Source organism: Xiphophorus hellerii, chromosome 16 (assembly GCF_003331165.1).
Source record: "Xiphophorus hellerii strain 12219 chromosome 16, Xiphophorus_hellerii-4.1, whole genome shotgun sequence".
Taxonomy (NCBI): Eukaryota; Metazoa; Chordata; class Actinopteri; order Cyprinodontiformes; family Poeciliidae; genus Xiphophorus; species Xiphophorus hellerii.
In genome coordinates, this window is record NC_045687.1 from 7,161,512 (window position 1) to 7,184,621 (window position 23,110).

Genomic DNA, 23,110 nt, shown 5'->3' on the forward strand with positions numbered 1-23,110 from the left:
AGCAACAGCTGTTCATCTGTCTATCTATCTGTCTGTCTGTCTATCATTTTAAACTGGATTCAGTTTACTTCAATGTTTGTGTACACTTTCATTTAAATAGTGTGTTTGGTGTTAACCACAGCATGGTTTTAGCATATTATTTTGAGATCAAGAGCTGGATATAACACATCTGCAAATAAATATCTCATATAAAATGGCTTGTTGTGAGCTTACAGTAACATTTAGTGCATTCACAGTTTTTCTCAGTTGCCTTGGTGCATTTCTCAAATCATTTTTGACATTTGCCAAACAATAATTGCCTTTCTCAAAACAATTTGTACAAACAGCAAAACACTGTTGATTACCTTCAAAACTCAGTTTCTTTCTCAAAATCCTTAGTTCATCTCACAAAATTAAATATCTGTATCAATAAACTTGCCAGTGCCTCAGAATGACAAATCCTTGTTTCATTGTGTATGGATAAGACAGTCAGGTTTCATTGTTAAATGTTTTGAATGTTGTGGAGGGTGCAACAATTCAACAGACACCTACTGTATATAATACATTTTGATCAACATGAAATAAGCAATTAAAAGTTTGGGGAAAAGCAGAGAATTGTACATAATCACCTGATGTACAAAAAGATTTGCAACTTGTTCAAAAGAATAAGAAATTGCTTTTTTGATGAGCACAAGTGACACAATGCTTTGAAGATTGAACATGTAGTTTTGAGAATTTCAATTCTGCTCTGAGAAATGCACCAAAGCAACTGAGAGAAACTGCATTAACATATTGTTTTGTGATCATGAATCATACAAGTAAAAAACCATCTGCAAATATGTCTCAGACAAAATAATTGATGAGCTTGATACAGTAACATGAATGTTGCAAGTGTTGCTTTAAACAATAGTCATACTTTATTTTTACAAACAGGAAAAATAGTTGCTTGAAAAAATATTTTTGAAAAATCAGTTGCTTAGTGTATTTAATAAAAATGATTACAACTTTTTTCTCTAAAAATATAGGCTCTTTTATACCACCTAGGGGTCAAAATATACTTATACTATCCTTACTTTACTCATACTACTTTGATCAAATGTAAGTTAGTGACCAACAAGTTAGTGAATTCCGGAAAGTACTTTCAAAATAAGGTAAACTAACTTATACAACTGACAATTATTTGTAAATTAAATTCGCCGTCATGACAGTGGTATTAAGTGGTATTAAGTGTTAGCAATGAATTAAGTACAGTATTTAAGCTTTTCAACTTGTCGGTATGAGAAATAAGTTTAAAGATGCTGTGTTTGAAGTTTTACGAAATTTCGGAGGTCACAGTCATAGAGTAGGGAAATCGGTATTATAGTCAAGACCTCACAATTTTTAGCTGAAACATTCAAAATACGTAAATATTCAAATTTAAGGTATAAAATATTAAAGCATGACTGTAGTTACATGATCTGTTCACTAGAGAGTAGTATAGAGAGATTTTAAAGCCCTTGAGGTTTTTTTTCCGTATTTTTGTAGCACCTCATTTGTATTGTTACTGACCAAACACGATACTGTGATTATAACACTAGTTCTCCTAAAATGGTCAGAAATTGCTCAATTGTTTTTTTTTTCTACTCAACAGATGTCTTTGTGATAAACTACTCAAAACAAAGTGTGCCACAGCGTAATTTTCCGTAATGTTTTTCAAAATAAAAGCTTATGGCTAAGCTAAGAGACGTCACGTGACGTGCGAGCGCATCAATCGATACTCGTTACCAGGAGGATCCTTCCGCCTTGGAGAGCTGCGTTTACTCCTTCTTTCCTCGGACCACTCCTCTACAAATAACCGAGAGGAAAGTGAACGGGGGAGCAAAGAGGAGAAAGGATACAGTCCACACTTTAATAGTAAGAATACCGACTATAAGCATTTTGAACCTACTCTAATGTAGTGTTGACGTGCTACGGTGGCAAAAGTTGCTAAATATTGCTCAACAGGTGTGCTAAATAGTCGATAGCTTTTATCAGAGTTAGCTAGTTTTAATTGATATTTAAAGTGTTGTAGCTACTTAAGTGAAGTACACAACAAAGTTAACATTAGCCTGAGTGAAAGTGATGTTTTCTTTTCGGTTTAGCAAAGACGGATAAGGCTAGTGAAGTCGAGCTGTCAATTTTAGCTGTGGCTAATGGCTAATAAAATAGGCTTTTGCTTTACTCTGTTAAATGTTAGTTAAATAGCTTTCTATGTGGAAGTCGCTGTAAAAAAAAAAAGAGTCATGTCAATTTAGTTTGTTGGGTAGTACCTGTTGGGTCACGGCTATTCAGATGGTTGACAAATTAACCCACGGTAATGGGACAACGTCCTAATATTTTTCAGTACTTATTGAGTAAATAAAAAACGAGGCATTAACCAGGTAACTATATAAAAAAGAAACAGAGTTGACGGGTTTTTAAAGCGTTGATGGAGCTGCTGTTGAATCTTGAACAAGTCAGCTGACTCATTGTAATCCCCGGATTAGCACTGTGTGGTCCTTGTGCATTTTAGCTCAAAGGTATTCAAATAATCCTGACATTTAAAGTGGGTTTTGTGTAAGAAGCTGCTGCATGCTAACGTGTTAATATCTACTAAGTTAATTGGAACGATACATTTAGCAAGAGCCAATCAGTAAGTGTTAACCCATTTCACTTCAACGGGATTCTTTGAACCTTTTTCTATGTTTTTGTCACATGCCCACTAACAGCGGTGTTATGAGTATATGATTTGGGTGCAGCACAACAGTGTAAAAGTGACACTCAGCTGTTTATGGACCTCTGCCATTAGAGATGGAGTGCAGAAATGCTATGAATGGCTGATCTGTTAAATTATTTCAGTTAATATTCACAGTCAATAATGAATGCTCTCTTTCCATAGATCTTGATTGAGTTTAGAGTGCTGGGCACTCCCAGCCATCAACACCATGGGGGAACTCTTTAGAAGTGAAGAGATGACCCTGGCCCAGCTCTTCCTCCAATCGGAAGCTGCCTACTGCTGTGTCAGTGAACTGGGAGAGATTGGGATGGTGCAGTTCCGTGATGTAAGTACACAATACTTTTTGTCTTTGAATTTTCCTATCTGAAAGTGCAGTTTTCAATGTTGCAGAATATACTAGTCATCTTTATTTAGGTGAATAAAATTTGGCTACATTAGTAGTGCTGTTTAGATGGTGGATACCCTTTGGGTCATGTGCTCACAGCTGACTCCTCGTTCCAAGCAAGTGAAAACCCTTTCCTAAGTAGTCTCAAGGCAGTCTGTTGTCTGTGAATATAGGATGAGTGTAACAGAAAAGTCCTCTGCAACAGCTTAAGACCTTATCAGGCTAACACTCTCTGGCAGTTGTAAGAAATTATCAGTTGAGCAAGTATGTTTTGTCACTGAACTCTGTTCTTCTTCTTTTTTCTTTTTTTTTAAGCTCAATCCTGATGTAAACGTCTTCCAGAGGAAGTTTGTTAATGAAGTGCGGCGATGTGAGGAAATGGATCGCAAACTGAGTGAGCTTTTTTCTTGTACAATAAACTTTTTAGAAATTCAGAAGCAATTGATTCTGTCAGTTTTTAACACTAAAAACACTGTTTGACATGCTTTAAAGCTTCTGATTTGTGTGAGATTCTATTGTTTTTAAGTTTACTTGTTTGGCTTTAACAATTGTTCGACAGGATTTGTTGAAAAAGAAATTAAGAAGGCCAACATTCCGATAATGGACACAGGAGAAAACCCTGAAGTTCCTTTTCCAAGGGACATGATTGATCTGGAGGTAATTGTTTTTTTCTGTTTTTATAAGCCTTCATGCAACAAGTATGTGTTTTTTATGTTTGTATTTCAATTAATCATGTGATAAAGGTTGGAGTCCAATCCATTTCATTACCTGAAGTCATAAAACAATAAAGATGGCTATTAGAACACAATAAGTGCAAGAAGAGTTTCATAAGTTTATTGCAAGAGTTATAGAAAAATACTAAAATGCTTTGAACACATGTTAAGTCAGTTAACATAATAATTGATCTTTTGATTACTAGTACAAGTTTTTTATTTAGTGTTGAAAAATTACCCTCAAAATATAGATATGGACTTCAGAGTTCTTACAAATGGAGGTCTGGATCCTTACTCTCTCTTTTTATATTGTCCCTCACAGGCTACATTTGAGAAGCTTGAGAATGAGCTGAAGGAAATAAACACCAACCAGGAGGCCCTGAAGAAGAACTTCCTGGAATTGACTGAACTCAAGCACATTTTGCACCGTACTCAGCAGTTTTTCAATGAGGTCGGTTTTATTTCTTTTACAGACCTTTGAAGTGTTGTTTTCTGCTTCTTGGTTTTCAACATTACGTTTTTATTAAGAAACAGATGACTGTGAATTTGGCAGTTGTTTCTGTTGAAGATTGCAACACCCTAAATTAAATCTACACGTAGCTTCAGTTGCTCATGCTTTATTTATATGGTACCTCAAATACTCAAAAACTAAGATATGATGACAACAGTATTTTAACTACATCAATATATTAATAAGTTGTGTTCCCTAGTTGACTTATTTCTCGTTTTTTGCCTGTACCACATTTCACAGCTGTCAGCATTGCGCTCATCAAAACACAAAGCTGCACTTATTTCTACTCGATTTTAACAAAAGGTGTTTTCACTCGTAATCTTTCATAGTTGTTCACATGACTGCAGCATCTATCCTAGTCAGTCATTATAGTAAATGCGCTGTTTGGTGCGTCAACCCAGTGGTATTAAATGCCAGATCCTGTCTGTGCTTAAGCAACCTTTGGCCAACATTATTTCCACTTCACTGCCTTCTCAAGCAAAACTGTGTCAACTGACAGCGCAGAGGGATCTTTTACAGCTTCTTTAGATGAATCATTCACCTAAATCAGAGCTCATAACAAGTAGATGGTCAGCTGCTAATTGAATAGAAACTCCTCTGATTAAGTTTCTTTTAATAAGGTCAGGAAGTTTTTTATAAAAGTGGGATTTAATAAATGTGTGCACATTAAATCAGATCTGGGCGTAAGTATGATGACTTAATGTGTAATGTGGTTTGTTTTCTGTTTGACAGATGGAAGATCCCAGTTTGCTTGAAGAGTCCTCCATTCTCCTGGATCCCAATGAGCCAACCCGAGTAGCTCCTCTTAGACTTGGGTGAGTCAGTTTTCAACACTTGTGTAATTTAAAAGGATTAAAATGTTTTCTCCGTCTCATTTGGAGGATTTCCAGCTAGTGCTTTTTGGATCGCAAACACCCTCCACACATTACATTTTTAAGCTCTTTTCCAGACAGGAGGGATGATCCTCTAAAGCAAAAAAAATCACTCTAAATAGCAAATTCCATTCATTTATAGCTGTTTTAAGCATAAGCAAAGAAGTAAATAAAAACCAAATGGAGAAAAATAAAACAAAACATTGTTTCTCAATGTGTGTGCTGCAGATTTGTGGCTGGAGTTATAGGCAGGGAACGTATTCCCACATTTGAGAGGATGTTGTGGAGAGTTTGCAGAGGAAACGTGTTCCTGCGGCAGGCAGATATAGAAGACCCCCTAGAGGACCCAACCTCAGTCAGTGCTGTTCATAAACAGTTTTGTCAGATGTTTAGAGTTTTTACTCTGATTTCTAACCTAGCAATGTTTTCTCAGGGTGACCAGGTCCACAAGTCCGTCTTCATCATATTTTTCCAGGGAGACCAGCTGAAGAATAGAGTTAAGAAAATCTGTGAGGGGTAAGTGACTCAGCATCACTTACTGAGTGACAATGTGAGGGATGACCTTTTCATAACTAATAGATTTCTTTTGCTTTTTAATTCGTCCTTAGATTCAGAGCAACATTATACCCCTGTCCAGAAACCCCCCAGGAGAGGAAAGAGATGCTTGCAGGAGTGAATGCTCGCATTGATGACCTGCAAATGGTGAAAAAGCAGACTTTTTTGCTATAGTTGTCTGTTTTTGTTTCTATTTCTGTTCAGATTTTAAACTTGTTTATATTCTAGCTAGCTCTCTGATATGACTAAACCCTCTTTCTTTGCACTAAATGATAACTTCTAAATTTGTCCACTGGAAGCACATTTTGTTGTATAGGTTGCTCCTCAGAAGTATAGTAGCCCAGGACAATCTATCATTTTTATTTACTGATCACTCTTTTTTTTTGTTACATTCATTACAGTATCTTTTGATATAAGTCTTAGCAGATACTCTGAGAATTTACTTTAAGAATAATATTATCACAATATGGAATTACACAGAATTCGAGCATGACGTGTAACATCGTGCTAGGAAAGCATGATGTTACAAGCTCAACACCTGCTGGGAAACCTTGTGGATGAACTGATATTCTTTTAGTACATGTGAGCAGAAGTTATTTAGAGTGCTGTCTGCAGAATGAGACATTGCCTCGACAACAGGTGTGCGCACAGTGCTTAAATGTCCTTCTATTTGCTGATCAGGGCTTAGTGTTGAATGTGATTCATACAGCAGCACACATGAAGGTATTTTTGTTATCTACTATGGAAACATCCAGTGGATGAGACAGCTGGTTAATTGTAAACACAACTCGATGTTAATGTTTTATCCTGTTTAGAGCAAAGTACAAGTTTTTCAGGGCAAAAGGGGAAATCTTCCCTAGGGAGGGACCAAGAATTCATCTTGATCTGATGTCTGAGCCATCTCACCTCACCCCTGAAATGAAAAATTTAAATAATTCGTTTTTTGTTAATTTTGTTTTGCAATGGACATATGCTTCGGAGAAATGAGCTAGGTGAATTTACAAAAAGTCACTTCATGCAAATGGATGTTTCCTAACATAACAAGTTTGCTTTAAATTCAATAGTTACAGAAAGTTGTAATAAAATCTTTTTTATGATAAAGTAGTCAATATTCATTTGTGGGCTCCAACAAAGCAAGCTGTGGTATACCTTTACTTGTCTTTTAAGCTTCCTGTAGCTCATATGTATAAATATACGGATAGAGTCAATTCACTCATGTGGAAGATGTCTGCTTCTGCTCATAAAGGTTCTGAACCAGACTGAAGATCACAGGCAGAGGGTCCTGCAGGCTGCGGCCAAGACCGTCAGGGTGTGGTTCATTAAGGTGAGGAAGATGAAGGCCATCTACCACACCCTCAACCTCTGCAACATTGACGTCACGCAGAAGTGTCTGATTGCCGAGGTGTGGTGTCCTGTGTCCGACATGGACTCCATCCAGTTTGCGCTGCGGAGGGGGACAGTGAGTAAACTTGAGGGTTGGGGGGATTTCTGAGTTCTGGTGTATATTTTTAAACTTGAGTGAAAGCGTTTGTCTTTGGTTTTGTTTTCCTTAGGAGAAGAGTGGCTCCACCGTGCCTTCCATTCTCAATCGAATGCAAACCAAACAGACCCCACCCACGTATAACAAGACAAACAAGTTCACCTCTGGATTCCAGAACATTGTGGACGCTTATGGGATTGGCAGCTACCGTGAAATGAACCCAGGTTCTGACGGTTTCTCACACTTCCTGTCCTCTCAGTCATTTTTGGTTATCCATGCTCAGCTTGTTGGCACATGCTCATTGACATGTTTCACTCGTTTCATGTACAACCACATCCATCACCCCCGTCCTCTTCGTTTGATGCCTGCGTTCTTGTCTTCAGCGCCATACACCATTATTACCTTCCCCTTCCTGTTTGCTGTCATGTTTGGTGACTTCGGCCATGGGACACTCATGACCTGCGCTGCTCTCTACCTTGTGATAAGAGAAAGCAGGCTGATGGCCCAGAAGATTGATAACGAGGTATAAATCGTTTCACCGTCACCTCATCAATCCTAGTCTGCTGAGCCACAGAGAATCTGTAGTATTTTACAAAACCTGATCACTTGAGTCAACATGCTTGTTTTAAATCCTCATATACATGTTTTTTTCCTTGAACTGATTCCTCATTCACACTTTTTTGTTGCAGATATTCAACATGGTGTTTGCAGGACGCTATATCATACTGCTGATGGGAATATTCTCAATGTACACTGGGATTATTTACAACGACTGCTTCTCAAAGTCCCTCAATATCTTCGGCTCTGGATGGAGCGTGAGACCCATGTTTAAAGGAGGCAACTGGACGTAAGTATCACAGATAGGAATGTACTCAGCATTGCATTAAAAGTAACATCACTGCTGTGCATTTACTGTTTACCAGCTGATGCTAGGAGCCAAAACTGTAATTCTTTAGAACAACGAAGAAAATATTTATTATGCTGCTGTTGTGTCACTGTTTTTTGCTCCAGTTGAAGTAAACTAAACAGATCTGTGTTTCTTTTCTTTTCTTTAGAACTGACACACTTGAAGGCAACAAGGCCTTGCAGTTGGATCCTGCAGTGGAGGGAGTTTTTAAAGGGCCGTACCCCATTGGAATTGATCCAGTAATTTAGGATTTATTTAACATATTCCTTTTATTTGTTTGTTTTATTGTATCTTTCTTAATGCTGCTCCTTTAAAATGAACATTTCCTACTTTAGCAAGGTTTACATATTTGAGATGCACCAGTTAACCGGCCAAAGTTTTCCCTTCTGTCTGATCTTCAATTTGCAGACCAGAAACTGACAAAATGTGAAAGTTTTCAGATTTAGTGAATTCAGAAAAACTAAGAATTACCACAATATTTAGGCTATAAATGCATAATTATGATATACTTGATGTACGTTTTTGAAGTTGAATGGAAATATCATAGATGTCTACAAAAAAGAAGTATTTTTCTGTATTGAATGGATTTGGAAATCATCACAAATTGTCAGTTTTTAAGACATCTGTTTCAGCATAAACCAAAAGAACAAATTACTATTAATATTAAATAATGAGAATTATTTTCATGATTCCTATGACCTAAATGTATAATTCTCTGAAGCAATGTGGGACATTTTCTCAAATCACAATATATTGCTGCTCCAAAATAATTAGCATTACTGTTTTAGAGTGGAAATAGGTTTCAGCACAGGTATATAGTAATGTAAATCAGGTTTACAATACCGCTCCCAGTCTTTTTTTCATCTTGTAAAAATGCTTAAATAGCTGTTTCTGCACATCCTGCCTGATAAGCCACATGCAATGTCAAACTTATTGAATTGTATACCTTTTATCATTTTTGATGTCATTTTCTGGTCCTCAAGAATATCAATATAATGTGATTGTTTTTTTATTGTTTTATTGGTCTGTCAAATAATCTGCAACTCATTTTGTCACCTGATTGGTGGATCTCTAATCATTACTAAATTTAATGTGCTACACTTGGTTCTGTAACAATTTCTTCTTTGCATTTTTCTCAGATATGGAGTATTTCTATCAACAAGTTGACATTTTTGAACTCCTTCAAGATGAAGATGTCTGTTGTCCTAGGAGTCATCCACATGCTTTTTGGAGTCACTCTAAGTCTCTTCAATCATCTGTGAGTTGATGTGTTTGTTTGGTTTCCGTTTCATCGGATTAAATAACAAACTGATGGAATGATGTGCATTTCTGCAGGTATTTCAAAAAGCCACTGAACATCTACTTGGGATTCATCCCAGAGATTGTCTTCATGTGCAGTCTCTTTGGCTACTTGGTCATTCTGATCTTCTATAAGTGGGTGTCTTATGACGCCCACACCTCCAGAGATGCTCCCAGTCTCCTCATTTCCTTCATTAACATGTTTCTCTTCAGCTACAATGACCCCAGTACCAAACCTCTCTACAGGGGGCAGGTTAGACCTACTATGTAAAAATTATGATTTTTAGATTAGGGATAAGCACAGGAAGTTGATTTTTTTTCTTCTGGTTTTCTCTGTTGTCTCTATAGATGGGGCTGCAATCATTCTTGGTCATAATTGCCTTAGCATGTGTTCCCTGCATGTTGGTCGTGAAAACTCTGGTTTTACGGAGACAGTATTTGTGGCAAAAACATCTGGTAAGATCAAACTGTCTTGGAGTTGAGGATCATCTATCCTTGGGCTAAAACGATTAATTGTGGTAATTGTTAATTTGAATGGACAGACTCAAAAAAGACCGTTTGTTGAAAGAACAATACACTCAGAAAGAAACTGTACAAATGTATATACTTTAGGTTCAAATTCTTTAAAAAAAAAATCCTATCATGCAACCTTGTCTATCCAGATATTGATCGGTTCTAAATAACAAATCACCCTTACACTGTAATATTTTTTTATATGTTATAAGTATTTTTTCACTACAGAAGCATCCCTTTCTTACAATGATCAAACAAAAGATGTTTCAAGTGGCATAGGAATCCTGTTATTTTTATCAAGCCATTAATATGTTTGTGTTCTTATTTAAAACCATGAATTTAATTGTGTATTTGCATCTTTTAATGTTTCTAATATTGTATAAAAAAGACTTGAATGAAAAATCTGCAGTAAAATCTGCCCATTTTTTTTATTTGATTAATCCTTAATAATAATTAGCTTCAGCCCTAATTTATCCCTTTTTAACGCCTTGTTCTTCAGGGCACACAGAACTTTGGAGGGGTCCGAGTGGGCAACGGTCCCACCGAGGACGAGGCGGAAATCATCCAACATGACCAGCTCGCACAGCAGTCTGAGGATGAACCAGAGGTAAGTTAAATGTTGCTCCGACGACAGTTAATATTTGTATTTGAAATGATTTGATACGGATTGCTTACAATGCAGAAGGAACAGCAGTTCAGCAGTTTGTTGAGAGAGCAGATGGCAGTAAAATGATCCTCTCACATGTTTGAATAATTCAGCCATAGCTGAAACCTCATCTCATGTTTCCACTTCCACTGTGGTAAAACTAAACATCAATTATGGATAAGGGTGGATTGTTGTTCCTTCTTTCCACATTTTACTTAATGCTTATGTGATTTTATCTATGCGTGCAACTTTCTGTGACATACTGTTCAGTCATCCTGCTGCTCTTATAGCCTAGTTATCTATTTAAATTTAAACAGATAACCTAGTTTTGCGTGTTTGTGTGTGGGCAGGATGCTGAAATGCCCAAATGTGTAACTGTTTTCTTCTACTTCTTTTCTTGATGTTTGTCTCTTGATGTGTTTTCAATAACCAAGAGTTCCCTTTTGTTACCTGCTTTCAAGGCCCCTGAGGAGGAAGAGGTAGGACCGGAGTTAATGCTGCACCTTTTTCACTTCCTGTAAAACATGCATGTCTCGGTTCTCTTTTCTCACTGCAACTCGCCTCGTCAGCTTTTGCGCTTAGGTTTGTTGGTTGTGGGTATGTTTGCGTATGCCGGTGCGTTGTAGGTGTTTCATCAGACGTGGGGCATCAGTAGATCAATGCTTCCCTGAGGTCTCGGTGATGTGCATGACGCATCAGTAGAGCAGTTGATACTTTGGGATCACAGGGTCCAAAGAGGACAATTCCTCTACTAATTTGGAGGTTGCTTCATTTATAACAACAGCTCCCCTGTTACTCTAACGATCATGCACGTGCAGTGAGCCAGATTCTTTCTTTTGTGGGCCTCAGGACTTCTAGACATTCTGCTTTAACTGTCTTGCTGACGTGTTTGTCTGTGTTTTCACAGTTTAACTTTGCAGATACGGCTGTGCATCAGGCCATTCACACCATTGAGTACTGCCTTGGCTGCATCTCTAACACTGCTTCCTATCTGCGGCTCTGGGCCCTCAGTCTCGCTCATGCACGTAAGGAACAACACAAGCATCACACACACATTTTTAGAAACATGTTGATAAACCCATAAACAGTCATGTTTTCTTTTTTAAATTATTTTTACTTTTTAATGTCTTGCATGTTTTCGTGAACAGAGCTGTCAGAGGTGCTTTGGTCCATGGTGATGCGCCTCGGCCTTTCATCTCGAAACTTTGGCGGTTTCATCCTTCTGGCCATCATCTTTTACTTCTTTGCTGTTCTCTCAGTTGCCATTCTGCTCATTATGGAAGGACTGTCTGCCTTTCTGCATGCACTTCGACTGCACTGGTAAGTTTTCTATCCATCCATGTTTTGTATAACGATTTACCTAATACTGCTAATGCTTTGACATTCATGAATACTACAATATTTATATTCTCTGTTTCATTGCGACATTAATCATTTATTAAAGTAATTTAATAAATCATTTATTTTTTGACTCCTTCATTTTCATGTTGAGTGTAAATTAATTTCAGAGCTATTGCTCCACCTGGTGGCTACTGTGTTCCTTCTGCAGAGACAAATTCATAATGAGTCTAGCTAAATTATTTCATAAGTAAAGCTGCATTCCATTTCTGTCGGAAGTTTGAACTCGAAGATAAAACCGAGTTGACAACTTTCAAATTAACAGGATTCCAATATGGCAGCGCCCAAGTAGCTATTTTTGTAACTCTTATTTTTCACATCCACTTTTTCCACTTTTTATTGGTTATGTTTATAAATGCAGGTGTTCCATGTAACACTGATTTTTAGATTCACTTTTACAAGTGTGTGTGTTGTAAAATAAACCTGTTTTCACCACATCTTGCTATTGTTGATGTGAGAAGCTGCCATATTGGATCTCTGGCTTTCTGAGTGTGAAGTCCAAACTCAGAGCGGCATTCCAGATGATTTTTTTTTCCAACTCAGAAATCAGAATTTCCAAGTTGTGACTACAAATGGAACGCAGATAGAAAAACATTGTTAGTGCACAGCATTAGGCAGGAAATCTGAATAGTTATTTATGGAACTACTGCAGTAGAAGGTATTGTTTTGTACAGGTACATCATTTCTTGGAATCCCATCACTGTGTCAGAATTAATTTCCCTTGGAGCTGTAGGGAATTTGTTTGGGTTATCTTACCAGACAATGAGGTCAAAACAGAAAAATAACATTTTGTTCCTTAGAAAAAGCCTGAATCTATTTATATGTTAGATATGAAGTCAAAGAGAATATGTTGTGCTCCCCAGAAAAGCTGATCCATGTTTTTAAAATGTTTTAATTGTTCATCTATTTTTTTTATTTTTTTATTTTTTTACAACACTCAGACTTAGGAATGATGGGTATTCCTGACTCCTTAGCTAAAAGGTCATCCAGCTGTCGTTTCAGTCTGGACGTTTAAAAATAGCTCCTGATCATTTTCCTGAAGTGAGGAGTATTGGGTGTCTCTGGCTCCAGAGCCAGATTCATGATATAAACAAGAGTGACTGCAGGCTGGAATCAGGAGCAGGGGTCACGGGCTTTGACTGCTCCATTCAGCTTTACCCCAGCCTGCTATCCATCATCACTGTATTCCTGACAAGGTTATTATCTGAAACACTTCTTGCTTAATGGTTTTTCACTGTATCTCCCATTTCCTCCCTCAGGGTGGAGTTCCAGAACAAATTCTACGCAGGTCAGGGCTTCAAATTTCTTCCGTTCACCTTTGAAAGTATCTTAGAGGGAAGATTTGAAGAATGAAACAGCTTTCTTTACGCCTGGTTCTCTCATAACTTCAGTCTGTGTGTTGTCCAAAAGTGTTTTTCGTTGTTGTTGAACTTTTTTGTGTGTGCGTGTGATTAAATCTCCACGTTACCAGAACAACTCTGGTAACGACTCATGACTTGGTGATCCTATAGTAGCTCTACTTAATCTGTCTTATTTCCTTTAATATTATTTATATTGTCTTTTTCTTTATAAAACCTGCACTGCTGTTCTTTGTTGGAGGAATCCTCAACATGATACACTAGATATCCCCTCTGCTGAAGTTTAGACAGCGATAGAAATGTTCGTCCTTGTGTCGTCTCCTGTGGTTGTATTTGAAGTTTTTGTTATTGCAGAGAAAAATCACACAGAATTGCAAAACTCTGAATGATGGCAAATGCATATAACATAGCACTTAGTGTTTTCCTGTTGGTATACATGAAAGAGATCAATAATCTGCACACAGTTCCTTTGTAGTAATCTGCAGTATTTCATTACACATTTCTGTAGCCTTAGAAGGGATTAAAGCAGCAAGCAGAACATGTTCAGGTCGTTTGTTAGAAATGGTTGACCTTGTCCATAACTATGTCAATAAATTGGGAAGAACTGGTTTAAGCTGTTTTTGTCGTCACTTCTCAAGACGTCAGTGTCCTGTTGCAACAGACTGTCTGCTAGCCAGACCACTTCCTGCTTTCAAAACCTGCTGAAATTGTGAAAGGCTGTTAAATAATAATAATAATAATACCACAAGTATAAGACTTTTTAAACGCGACTTATTTGTCTGATTTGTTCCTTAAAATCATAAATGTTACCGTTTAAAATTTTGAGTTGCTCCATAAGTTTTCTATGTGGCTTACAGTTGTAACGGTTAATCAAGTACTGTTCATTAAAGCAGGCGCTTTGATAGTGTCGGCAGCTTGGAAGTTCTGAATTCTTCCAAATCCTCAAATTAAATCAGCGTTTCCATCCCACTGTTCCTCTGTCAGCAGAGGGAACAGTGGGATGTACTAAACAGATCTGTGCTTTCAGCACAGTTGACCAGCAGATGGCACTGCAACTCAGATCATCTCAAGCATTTTGGATTCTTTCTGCTGTTCCTTCACACTCTTTGACCTTGATTTTTAAATCTAGTGCAAAATGCACTTTTATTTATAAAGATAAATTTCAGCCTGTGTTGGACAGTCAAGATATTTTTATTCTTAAGACACTTGAGATTTTGTATCTGGGCCAAAAGTGGCTCAATACAAGTAAATGATACAGTTGGAACTTTACTTCACACTTTGTAAATCACCTTCAAACTCCTGAATGGGCTTTACTTCATTATCATCTCAAGGCTATGGTTTTACTTTTTTTTTTTTGTGCCAAGTGTTTTTCCTTCCACTCAGCTTTCCATGGGTGTGCTTGGATGCTTCACTCTGAACAGGTAGCTCGTTTAGCAGTGGTCATTTGTAGCTTACCTTCCTAGTGTACGGTGTCAGTGACTGCCTGTTGGACACTTTTCCTAATGACTGCGAAGGTTATACATTTATTTATTCTTATGTAATATTCCAATTTTGAGAACTACTACATTTGGGATTTTCATTAGATGTATGTCATAATAATCAAATATGAGCAGAAATAAATGCCTGAAATAATAATTTATAGTTATCTATGCATTAAGAGTTTCATTATTTAATTGAACTACCAAAGTAAAGTCAGTTTACAAAGTTAGAAGTTTATATAAATAAGCGAGAAGCAGTTTTTAATGTCAATAAAAAACTTGCTTTAGGTCTTGCTGTGTTGTTCCTCTTGGGGGCGCTGTTCAACATTTTCTGCTCTGCCAAAAATGTATTATCTTTGTCCCAATGTTTTGGTTGTAATAAAAAAAAATTTACCTTGTATGTAGTTTGTGTTTAAACCAAAGGTCCTCCTATTTATTTAACATATTTAAATTACTTAAGGTTGTACCTACAGAGCAGGAAATAAATGTATAATTATATATTGTTTTATGAATTTGACTCAATTTTACAGGAACCATTCAATTCAGCATCAAAACAATTTGTTATAATTGAGTTGAGGTGAAAAGAGAAACTGAAATCCAGTGTGTTACTGTTGCATTTCCTGCACAAGGCAGGAAATTCCTTGTGCAGAATGGTTCACTCACTGCACCAGCTGACAAATTCACCTGCTCACCGATTCAGCGTTAGAAACAAACAGGCTAATATGGATCTTGTTTATCTATGTCCTTAACCGCAACGGATAATTTTGTCATTTGTAACATAAAAGCAAAGTGGAAGTATCGGCCTTAAAAATTGGGAAATAATTCAAACCACTAAAAGGTGAAAGTGGAGCAATCAGAAAGTCTAAAAAAAAGTACTTCTTGCTCCTGGCATCTTGGGAGGCCTGACTATTAAAATCTTCAGCCACACTGGAATGAGGAACATCATGTTCTCCAGTCACATGTCTCCAGAGGGGGGCTTCTACTTTACAACAGCCCAAGGTAATAATAGACCTCTGTATTTATCTTTTAGTTTTTTTCTTAGAAAAACTCATTTAATTTGATAATTCCCAGTGTGTCATGTATAACCAGGGCTGGGGGCGAGCTTGCATAAGAGCCCCAGATATTCTGCCATGTTTATGCTTTCCAACACCTTAAATCTGCTCTTTCAAAGGCAAAATCCTATTAACAGCAAGCTTTATTATTGTGCCCCGTTATCTTACTGAGTGCACTTTAACTTGGCAGGACAAAGTACAGGAATGTCCAGTTTTTCTCTAAGTTTATAGTAGATTTTTCTTTGGGATAGTGGATGCTTTTGCAGCTGTTCTGTGGCTTCGAGCTTTGGTGCTTTCTTGATCTAGGAGCAGAAGATAGAGGAGTCTGTGCTTTTCAATAAGCCAGAAGCAGCTACACCAACATGCTGAGTCTCTCCAGCCAGGAAAATCCCAAAAATACTGAATGTCCCATGAACCCGGTATGTTTTTGCTGGCATGATTTGAACATCTTGCACTTCATTGTGCGATGACAGATTGTCTTTCTATGGTTATTTCTCTTTCTATGTGGTCAGATTTCAAAGCAAAAGAACTAAGAACAGATATATAGCTCCTGCCTCTGTTCTTATGGAAGTAAATGTGTCTGTGTGCAATTTACAGGAACCACCACTTCTAAATATTATGCATTTATCTTAAGTTTTACATATTGTCTGAAAGCATTTAGTGTTATAAGAAGCCATTTTTATACCACCTGAATTTGAACTGCATCATTCTTTCAAGGCTTAATTCCTTGGCAGATTTTTTGCTTAGTTTTAAAAAGTTGTAGAGGATTTTCAATGTCTGGAAAAAGTATTGGTTGGAAAATAGAACCTAGAATATATAAAACATTTATTTTCACTTTCCAATTTCTCATTTTCCACAAAATAGTAGTCTAACTTTCTCAAATTAAGCTGCTTGTTTGGATTATCCAATGAAATTTTCAGCTTGTCACACTAAGTCAACAGTGCTATGATGTAAAGGCACAAACTAAGCATACTATCTTAGACGATTTAACTGAAAACCAGGTAGTTACCATGAAAAAAAAAATACTAAAGGTGCAGCAATGCTGTTGGACAAGAGTGCATATTGTGGTAAAGTACTTCTGCAAAAACACTTTCTGCCTCCTGTAAAGTAATTATTTTTGTTGACTTGAATGTATGCTTACTCTTACAGTGACGGTAAAAAAATACAACCTTAAGCTTTCTGACAGACACTTGAAGGTGTTGTGCAAAAACTGATTGATTTTTAGAAGAATTCATAACTTAATCCAGCTTGACCAAAAGCTCAGTTCCATCTGGAGAAAGCATGATGCTGCCGTCACCTTTCATCAGGGGTATGATGTTCTTTCTGTGAAAATATTTTTTTCTTCCAACCTTACTTTTTAGTCTAGACTCTAGAGAATACGTGATGAATACAGAACACTTTTGTACTTATGAGTTTTTCTTTTCTTCTTCTCTTTGGACTTTTTAATTAATTTAGATCCCAATAAAAGACTTAAATAAGTTCATTAAGAAGTTAAAACAGTATAAACACATGACAATTCTGTTTAAAGGACAGCATTAACTCAAAAAAAAATCACAATATTAGCTAAACAAACACAAACATGATGGTAATTGTGATTTCTAGCCAGTTTTGCTTTGTGTAAATTGATTAGTATCTGCATTAACATATAATGAAGATAGTGTTTCTTTAATAGAGCTAGTGAAAGTAAAACTGCACAGAAGAAATAACTAAGAGAAGTTATTTTTACGACCACATGTTTAGGTAAGATTGTTCTTCAAATAAATAAGTTTCATTTCTGTGTAAAAGATTTGCTTAACTCGAAAAGAAAAGAGAGAAGAAGCCAAAAAAGGCAAATGGTAACTGCATAAAAATGATGTGACAGCAGACTGATCTGCTCAATTGCTCCTGCCTTCAACAAAAGATTTTTTTTAGATATCCCTGTCAGCTTATTCCGCTGAAGTCACAATGTCTAACAGCGGAAGTCATGTTTGCATTTTTTCTTCGTTTAAAATATTTTTCTACTCCTTGCAAATTATTTATACCTTTTAAACGTTTCCTCATATTCCAAGTTTACAACCACAAATGTCAATGAATTTGAGATCTTATGTGAATGTACGAGAATCTGTTGAGAAGGCAACTGCTAGTTGTGCACTCCACACATCTGTCCTTTATGTAAAGTGGCAAGAAAAAATATGCATATGCAGTCCAGTTTGCAGACATAACTTTTTTTTTTTTTTATCTACATCCAACTTCCTGAGCATACCTGATAGAAACGAGCCATGCTTTGCTTTAACAGGGACACAAAAGTCTTAAATTTAGTTGGACATCTGTGGTAATATAAAAACCTGACCTGGAGAATGTTTCAGTGTAGATGTGCAAAACTGAAATGTGCACCGCACATTTCAGATATTAATTTAAATATTAATTTTAAAACAATTTATGCTGGAGCACAACTGTGAGCTGCGTTGTGTCCGTCTACTATACAGAAGAAATAACTAACAGAAGGTATTTTTACATGTTTAAGCAAGATTGTTCTTCAAATAAATAAGTTTCATTTCTGTGTAAAAGATTTGCTTGACTCGAAAAGAAAAGAGAGAAGAAGCCTAAAACGGCAAGTGGTAATTGCATAAAAATGATGTGACAGCAGACTGATCTGCTCAATTGCTCATGCCTTCAACAAAATATTTTTTTAGATTTTCCTGTGAGCTTATTCCGCTGAAGTCACAATGTCTAACAGCGGGAGTCATGTTTGCATTTTTTCTTCGTTTGAAATATTTTTCCACTCCTTGCAAATTATTTATACCTTTTAGACGTTTCCTTTTTTCCAAGTTTACAACCACAAATGTCAATGAATTTGAGATCTTATGTGAATGTACGAGAATCTGTTGAGAAGGCAACTGCTAGTTGTGCACTCCACACATCTGTCCTTTGTGTAAAGTGGCAAGAAAAAATATGCATATGCAGTCCAGTTTGCAGACATAACTTTTTTTAAAATCTACATCCAACTTCCTGAGCATGCCTGATAGAAACGAGCCATGCTTTGCTTTAACAGGGACACAAAAGACTTAAATTTAGTTGGAAATCTGTGGTAATATAAAAACCTGACCTGGAGAATGTTTCAGTGTAGATGTGCAAAACTGAAATGCACACCGCACATTTCAGATATAAATTTAAATATTAATTTTAAAACAATTTATGCTGGAGCACAATTGTGAGCTGCGTTGTGTCCGTCTATCAGATAAAATCACAATGAGCACAACTAAACAAGAGAAAGTGCAAGGAGAATGAGCAACCTTTGCCACGGATAAAGGTTGCTCATAATGAAGCAGCTGCTCAAGTTGCTGAAAAATGATTTGAGACAGTTATGACTCTAGATCTCACACACCCTGCAGATGGGTTGTTTGAACTTCTGCCCTCTGGAAAAGCGCACGGCAGAACAATCAGATTTAGCAGGAGCTTCTTCCTCCAGGCCATCAGGATACCAAACTCTCTTACATAACTGTATGTTCTGTACACACGTTTCATACTCAGACCGTCTAATCACATGGGTTTAAGTGTCTCAACCTCACATGGATTGTTAACTATTTTGATCATGCTACTATTTTCTGTAAAGTCTTTGCTCTTTTATATACTTAATTTATTCACTGGTTTTACATCTACAGTAGTTTGCATTATTTGTAATGTGCGCAATGCCTGTATGTCGTTTTTGCATGCACTGTCTTTTGCATCTTTTACACTGAGCATGGAGAAAGTTTTGTTCAGCTACGTGTATAGCATAAATGACAGTAAAGTTCACATATCTTATCTTATTTAGCAGTTAAACATTTTGTGTCATCCAAGCAATTAGGTGTGGTGCTCTCTCAGGACAGTAAATTGACTCACGAGCCAAAAATACTGAAGATGATCAAAATTGGCCAGCAAATGCTAAATTTTTTATCTGATAAAGTCTCAGGGGTCGAGACTGTGGAGAAGATCTAGTTTGTGTGATATTTGTTTTGTTCTAAGGGAAGTAATTGATTATCCGGTTTCAACAAAAAAAATATTTGTTTGACGTTTAAGCTTCATGTGTAATGGCAATAAGGTCCAATCTCTCACAAGGAGGTACTTGAGTTTGTGTGTTTTCACTCTAAACTCCCTAATCCACAATAGTAGTAAACATAGAAAGTGCTGTGGGTTGGGAAAGAGCCCCAAAGATCCAAACCGCTAGACTTCGATTCCTGTCAGCCTGAAACCTGGACCACCTCCCGGGTTTGTTACCAGTTCGGGTTCGCCGTGGGTCCTCGGTCAAGTGTGTTTATAGCTAGAGTTTAAGCAAATATGAGTGGGCATGCATGTGGACTGGAACCGGCGGGTCCAAACAGCGGAACTGGCAATGGTATTATTTCTTTCTCTTAGCTGAAAATGAGCCTTCAGTGGAATAACTTAGCGGCATCTCTTGTTATGGTTTGGTTTCTTTTCCAGCTTTTGAGTTGAAAAGTTCTCCTGGAGCTGAGCGGGCCAGTTGTGTGGTTTTCTGAATGTCTTGTGTGCGAGAAGTGCTCCCATGCTGAGGGAGCACTGCCACCGCAGATGGGAGGGAAAACAGGCAGTAGCATCAGGTTGGGCTGCTCTTTGTTTAGAATGCTTTTATTGTTCTTCATCCGTTTCCAAGGAGGGAATAAATAGCTCTGTCTAACCAAAGGATTCTGCCTCCCTCGCTGCCATAAGAAAGGCATTACCAGCGGTTACGGCTGTTCGGCCCCGGCTGGAAAGTTTCTCCTTCCCCGTCTGTTTTTCTTTTGCAAGCACTTCTGGGACATGTGAAAGAAATGTTCTCTCTCCTTTGTCCTGGTCAACTTCCTGAAATTAAACATGAAGAATTTCAAGCGGGGTCTGATTCGTCACAGTTGGCTTAGTTTCTGTGAAATACTTGAAGAATTTGAGTCCAGCACACAATGTCAGGTGACGTTTGGATTGTTTTCCTATGTTTTGATCCCAAGATTCTGCTGGCTCCCATATCAACTCATACCCTTTAACCCTAACAGCACACAGTCATTGGACTTTCTCTAAACTTCAAGAGTATTTATGTAAGAAATCTAGCGAATTCTGATATTCTGAACAGAAATAACTCAAACCCTGCCTTGTTGCTGCTTTTTGAAGCAGATAAGTAATGTAAGTAACATACACTTTTCTGGAACAACTGGACCTTTTGGAAGAAGATGTTTCTTAAAAAAATATATCTAGTACTGATTGTATGAAGCAACAGAGCATGACGGCTTTGACTTGCCATCTATTAAGACAGAAATCCAAATGGTTTGCCAAGTTGTGTGGTCTCTTCTTTCAGTGATAAATGGAGACAGCTTATTTACCCTGGGGATTGAACTATGCGGCAAAGATAGGTGGTAAAAATGAAACTAACACACTTTTAATCCTCCAACATTTCTGTTCTGTTCTTCACATTTCTCTTTAAGGAAAGAACTTTATATCTGCAATATGAAATCTTTCTCCTTTCTATATGCAATAAACATTTATTCTACTTATCAGTTTATAGCAGCCATTCGTAGTCAAAAAAATAACTATGATAATGTCAGGCTTTTTTAGCTGCACTGAGTTTATCAAAGAAGAACATTTTGAAGTTCAGAACTTGTGAAAGTACTTATGCCATTGCTGATTTGAATGCATCTGAGAACAAGACTGCCAATGCCTCATGTGAAAATGACAAATGATGATGTGTTTGACTTGATCCGTCTCCTCAGCCGGGTTTGTTCCCGACACACCCTTCACATGTTTGAATTGCTGATCCGTGACATTAAGCTACGCCCTATTGTTCAACATTTGTCTTGACTTTTTTCTTCTAGATTACATAACCCTTAATTTGAGCCGGAGACTTGTCATCATCACTTTAGTTCTGACATTGCTGCAGTAATACTAATTACTTTTTAGCGCTTCAAAAGTCTGAGGTGAAGCCTTTACATTAACAATAGTGAAATGTAGCCCAAGACTTAACAGTTTAAATATGTTTTCTTGACTGACTAATATTTATAAAAAACTGACAATTTCTTCGTAGAAATACCATTTTACACCCTGAATTGTAGTAGTGAATGAATAAATTAGTAGAAATCACACTATCTTTTAAATTTACATTTGTGATTTAATGATGTATTTATTAGGCAAATAGAAAAGAAAATAAAGAGGGATCGTTAGAGAAAACACACTTTTTTCTTAATACTCTGTTATTAAAATCCTCCCTATAGTGACAATGTCACCATGCAGGAACACGGGTATAAAGGAATTTCCCATCATGCAAGATTAAAGGGAAGTTACCAAGAAAACCGGTGCACAGAAAGTGATCTAGAGATAATGTGACTAAGCTTGAGAGATAGCAAGTAGGGCAGATGAAAGGCGAAGGCCTGAACCAGGACTTAGGGGGAAAAAAAACACCTACATGGATCTGGGCTCGCAATTTTTACAGTAATAAAAAATAAAGTGGGATCATAACCGGATTTCTGAGAAAACTGACTTCCATTTGAAATGTGGTCAGAGCTGACAACGTCGCATATCTGCGACCAAGTTGACATTCCGGAACGTATTTTGTCCTCATGTGTACATAGAGGAAGTTACAAAGAATATTAGATGAGGCAGAGCTATACCAAAAATAACAACAGATGTGCATAGCTATTCCTAACACTTAGTAAAAAAAAAAATAAGTCATGTTTACTTTATTCTTTGTGACAGTGCATGTAAAATAAAATTTTAGCAATGCTCTTTCTTATTCCTAAAGCCTTTTAAAATGACTCCTCCTTCTTATCATCCACCCAGATGTGTTTTATTATTTGACTATGACGAAGGAAAGAGATTTACATAAACAAATGTTTGATTACAGTTATGATGATACCTGACCTGAAACTGTTATGTAAGTGCTTCACCCAGATCAACCCTAGCAGGTGCAGTTAGTATGAAATAAAACAAAACAACTTTACTTTTAATACTTTATATAATAAGGGAATAATCCTTATATATTAATTTTATCTTGACCCAATACAGACCACTGGACTTTTTAGTATCTCACATCAGTGTCACTTTAAAACAACACAAATACTTTTAATTTTAGTCCAAAGAATCTGACTAAAGCAGCATATCTGGTTGAAATGCATCGTGGGATTTGTTGAATCTTCATGAGCCAAGTTTTTTTTTTATATATCACAAACCCAGACTTTGCTGCACATGCAAGTATCAGACAAACTGTGGCTACATCTGTTATAAATCATTTTC

At 36.9% G+C, this 23,110-nt stretch overlaps 1 protein-coding gene across 5 annotated transcripts; it reads left to right on the top strand.

The window, feature by feature from the left end:
- The first annotated feature begins 1,728 nt into the window (after positions 1 to 1,728).
- On the top strand, positions 1,729 to 13,963 carry atp6v0a1a (ATPase H+ transporting V0 subunit a1a). Of its 5 annotated transcripts, none has more exons than XM_032587826.1 (22): positions 1,730 to 1,872; positions 2,876 to 3,038; positions 3,414 to 3,492; positions 3,658 to 3,755; positions 4,134 to 4,262; positions 5,055 to 5,137; positions 5,423 to 5,549; positions 5,628 to 5,710; positions 5,803 to 5,896; positions 6,996 to 7,208; positions 7,303 to 7,453; positions 7,613 to 7,752; positions 7,919 to 8,076; positions 8,285 to 8,375; positions 9,276 to 9,394; positions 9,472 to 9,688; positions 9,784 to 9,891; positions 10,448 to 10,555; positions 11,029 to 11,073; positions 11,502 to 11,619; positions 11,743 to 11,914; positions 13,252 to 13,963. In XM_032587826.1, the coding sequence occupies exons 2-22, from the start codon at positions 2,922 to 2,924 to the stop codon at positions 13,343 to 13,345; spliced, it is 2,544 nt and encodes an 847-aa protein (XP_032443717.1). In that variant the 5' UTR covers positions 1,730 to 1,872; positions 2,876 to 2,921; the 3' UTR covers positions 13,346 to 13,963. The 5 variants fall into 5 exon arrangements, 3 of the variants coding, with proteins under 3 accessions (XP_032443717.1, XP_032443718.1, XP_032443719.1); XM_032587827.1 differs by having other exon boundaries at positions 11,056 to 11,073; XR_004342419.1 differs by lacking the exon at positions 11,502 to 11,619 and having other exon boundaries at positions 1,729 to 1,872.
- Positions 13,964 to 23,110: the final 9,147 nt, after the last annotated feature.